General features: G+C 31.2%; 1 protein-coding gene across 1 annotated transcript; it reads left to right on the forward strand.

Moving 5' to 3' along the window:
• Positions 1 to 666: 666 nt before the first annotated feature.
• Positions 667 to 2,770, forward strand: LOC126722012 (exopolygalacturonase-like). Its single transcript, XM_050425152.1, has 4 exons — positions 667 to 786; positions 1,005 to 1,313; positions 1,890 to 2,405; positions 2,534 to 2,770. The coding sequence occupies exons 1-4, from the start codon at positions 667 to 669 to the stop codon at positions 2,768 to 2,770; spliced, it is 1,182 nt and encodes a 393-aa protein (XP_050281109.1).
• Positions 2,771 to 4,258: the final 1,488 nt, after the last annotated feature.

Below are 4,258 nucleotides of genomic sequence, written 5' to 3' on the forward strand. Positions count from 1 at the left end.
TAAACTAATTATAGTAATGATGATAAATATAATAATTGAAAAGGTGAGTTCAGCTTCTCCTATATAGTGTTTTCTTTATTTCCTATTTTACACTGAAGACAGGCATGCTACCTATACTAAATTTGGATAGTTTTCGGAGGTGGTTATTTTTCTAGACTTTTTCCTCCCTCTCTAACGGCAAGTATTCAATTTGCATCAAGGAGAAAATGAACAGATTTCAGGTAGCTAAGAGCTTGCCATTTAAGGCTAAGAAGTTAGGGTGATATATAGTAGTAATAATCTTATCTTATAGAATAATGGACCAAAAAAAAGACATGTTATAATCCTTTAGAGTTATTAGCATAATTCAATCATAAAGTTGTTAAAAATTTATCCTTCCATGGTTTCTAAAATTGATTAATTCTTAACTGGACATCAACGGTTTGATTATAACGATAAACTATTAATTAATTAGTGAAGGAGGAAGCATGAAAGCTAATAATAGTATAGAAGTTGAAGTGTAAAAAGGAGATTTCTTCGCAACCATGCATAAAATTAGTTAATATCAGTTGGATGGCTTTAATGGTGATGAGCTCAGGTACTGCAGTATAAATAGCTTCAAACCAAATAGGGAAACCATCATACCATACAACAAATTGTTAATAGCAGAGAAATAAAGAACAATAAATGGGAGAGAATTTGAGCATTGTAACAATTTCCTTGCTATTGTTTTTGGCATCCACCAATGCCGTGCAAGTCTTTGACATTAAATCATATGGAGGACAGCCTAATGCCGATATCACCCAGGTATAAATATGTGTAGCGCAGTTAACTATACCTAATTACCATGTAAAGTGGATTCTAGTTAACTTAACCAGTAAAGTCTTTTAATTTCAAATAAAAGAACTTAGGTTCAATCTATGCTTATACTAAAAACTATTTGGTGTCTTGACCAGATGATAAAACATTAACATGAAAAATGATTGTAATATACTAATTTTGATTTTTCATAATGTGTTTATTAGGCTTTGACGAAAGCTTGGACAGCTGCGTGCGCAGTAGCAGGAAGTAAAGTTGTGATTTCAACAGGGACATACAAACTAGGTCTAGTGACTTTGTTAGGTCCATGCAAAGGTGCTATTGAGTTTAACCTTCAGGGTACCCTAGAGGCCCCATCAGACGTTGCCTCCTTCAAGGGTAAAGACTTTTGGGTTTCTTTTCAACATATCGACAGTCTCACTATGTCAGGTGGTGGAATTTTTGATGGCAAAGGACAAACGGCATGGCAAAAAAATAATTGTGACCAAGAGTCCGACTGCAAAATGCTTCCTACCGTAAGATTTCAATCTTAATAATTAGCATTTAAATTTCCATTATTTTTATGTAGATATATACAGACACTACAACTTTAAGAACTTTAGATATCACGAAATACTAATTCAAGCACTTATTCATCTAATGATGTTAAGGATATTATCAAATTATTAATAATTTGACGTAAGCTTTATATAGTGAGGTGTCACAACTCACCAAAAAAGAAAATTTAAAATTTATATATGAGAAAGTCCATATACGGAATATGGACACAACTTTTGAGCCATGACCCTAACTTGTGCAACTGTGTGTAATGGAGAAAAAGTGGTGGTTAAAGGTGAAAGTGATAGCTCACCAATCATACTCACATATAACATCAATTTGTGACAAATTTTTCAGTCTAGAAAGAATTTTTTATATAATATTGTTGAAGTCATTGATATATATTTGTAATTTTTTTTAATATAGTAATTCAAAGAGGCGTCAGCATTTTGCTATAATATATTTAAATGAAAATATTTTTAGGAGAATATTTAAATGAAACTATGGCGTTCATATTTGATGTTTTGATTTATCTAACTTTTAAACGTAAACAGAGTATAAGGTTCGATTTTGTCACAAATTCAATAGTCAGTGACATTCAATCGAAGGACAGCAAAGCTTTCCACATAAACGTTTACGGATGTAAGAGCTTACAAATCCAAGATGTTACCATCACTGCACCCGGAAATAGCCCTAACACCGATGGAATCCACATTGGACATTCATCTAGCATCACCATCAGCAATGCCAAAGTTGGAACAGGTGACGATTGCATCTCCATTGGTGATGGAACCCAAGGTGTTACTATTAACCAAGTAACTTGTGGACCTGGCCATGGTATCAGCGTTGGAAGTCTTGGAAAGTACGAAAATGAACAACCAGTTTCAAGAATTAGAGTAATTGGTGGCACCCTTAGCAGTACAACGAATGGTGTTAGAATCAAAACATGGCCTGCTTCCACACCTGGAACTGCTTCTGATATACATTTCGAGAATATTGTCATGAACAATGTTGCCAATCCTATCCTCATTGATCAAGGCTACTGCCCAAATGGTCAATGCTCAAGCAAGGTTATTATGAACATCACAAATATATACACTCATTTTGATGTTAAAAGTTAAAAAAAAAAAAAAAATCAAATTACAGATACTAATATCAAATTCTTGGGTGGGTTTTTGTTTGTTTGTTTCGCTTTCAGTCTCCCTCGAAAGTTAAGATCAGCAATGTTAGCTTCAAGAACATTAGAGGCACTTCTTCAACAAAGGAAGCTATGAAGCTTATTTGTAGTAGTGGTGTACCATGTCAACAAGTGGTGGTTGCTGACATTGATCTCGCATACAAAGGCGCTGGAGGATCTACTACTTCCACTTGTGTTAATGTCAAGCCCGCCGTTTCGGGCAAGCAGAATCCTCCTGCTTGTACCACTAAACAATAATAAAATGTCTCCCAAGCTATTGTAACTAATGCGGAATAAGGAAATACTATTTGCAAATAGGTTATAGGAGTTCTATATTAAGTAGAATTTCATTTACATCAGTCTATCATGTTCCCTTTTTCTTTATTTGAATGAAATTGTGGAATGTTGGATAGTTATTTTTAGAGTTGTTTGAGTTCAAGCTTTTACTAAAAGCTACTATGATCTAGAGTGCTATTGTAGATAGTATTTGTTCTGTTACTGTAGCTGGGATATTTTGGAATAAAACAAAAATTGTTATTAAACTCTTTGTAAATTTCTTTTATTCTTGACCAAATAAATGCTTGTGTTCGTGTCATGGTAACATTCAATTCATCTGCATGCATGTTTTTAATGCCAAATTAACTTGCTCTCATTCTTTTCGACAACGATAAGATGTAAAACTCACAAAACGGGCACCATATATTCAAATTTGTTTCTCTAAATATTGTATATTTTTAATATAGATTTCTATAACAACTAAACTTTAATCACTTTTATTTTTGAAAATATAACACATATTATTGAAGTTGATCATACCACCAACGCAGAAATTAAGGTAGGAAATAAAACCAATTACATAAATATTTTAGTAAACTTACTTAATTTTCTTACTAACGCTCTATTTATTTTAGCAATAATGTTTTCTAGAAAATAAGTCATTTTTCAAAAAACCTTTTCCATAAAACTATCTCATTTTCCTATGTTTGGTAGCAACCTTAAATGAGTTGGAAAACAATCTCATAACTTCCCTTATTTAGTTTGCTATGAGATAGAGTTGTTTTCCAAAAAAAAATTAGTGGTCTTAAAATAAGTTATGCTTTTTATGTTGACTAAAGATCATTTTCCTATGACTCATTTAGTCTAATACTACCAAACACTAGAAAATAAGAAAAACTATCTTTACACAATATTTTCCATCGAAACAAACAAAGCATAAAATGAAGGAATTTCGAATGATTAATCTGCATAATCTATCAATTGATTAACAGCGAAATTAAATGATTTCAAGTACCTAAATGGTTTCTTGCATTAACTATTGTCTTTTATCAATAATTTTGTAGTTCAATGACATAACATGCTGTCATTTATTAACGGAATCACGGTTCAAATCCTCCTAATATTAACTATAAAATTATAAAATTCAAACTACTACTTTAAAAAAAAAAACCTAAATTAAAAATTTTTCATTCAAAATGACAAATATTTACATTTATGGTTTTTTTTTTTTTTTTTTTTTTGGCGTTGGTAAAAGATAATTGAGTACAAATTAATCATAACTAATCAATCTAGGCCTATGCATATGCATAAAGTTTACATAAATAAAATTGAAAAATAAGAAAAATATTTTAAATATAATGGTATCCCCATTGATATAATCTCTTGTACACCCTTTACATTTTAAATAATATTATTTTAATATCCAAAAAAATAGTACTTCTTACGTACTATTTAAATATTATTGAAATC

The sequence above is a fragment of the Quercus robur genome, chromosome 4 (assembly GCF_932294415.1).
Source record: "Quercus robur chromosome 4, dhQueRobu3.1, whole genome shotgun sequence".
NCBI classification, from domain to species: Eukaryota; Viridiplantae; Streptophyta; class Magnoliopsida; order Fagales; family Fagaceae; genus Quercus; species Quercus robur.

Coding starts and splice junctions, on each gene's coding strand:
- LOC126722012 (XM_050425152.1), top strand. CDS start 667: ATGGGAGAGAATTTGAGCATTGTAACAATTTCCTTGCTATTGTTTTTG. Junction 787..1,004: donor CTAATGCCGATATCACCCAG/GTATAAATATGT, acceptor TGTGTTTATTAG/GCTTTGACGAAAGCTTGGAC. Junction 2,406..2,533: donor ATGGTCAATGCTCAAGCAAG/GTTATTATGAAC, acceptor TTTCGCTTTCAG/TCTCCCTCGAAAGTTAAGAT.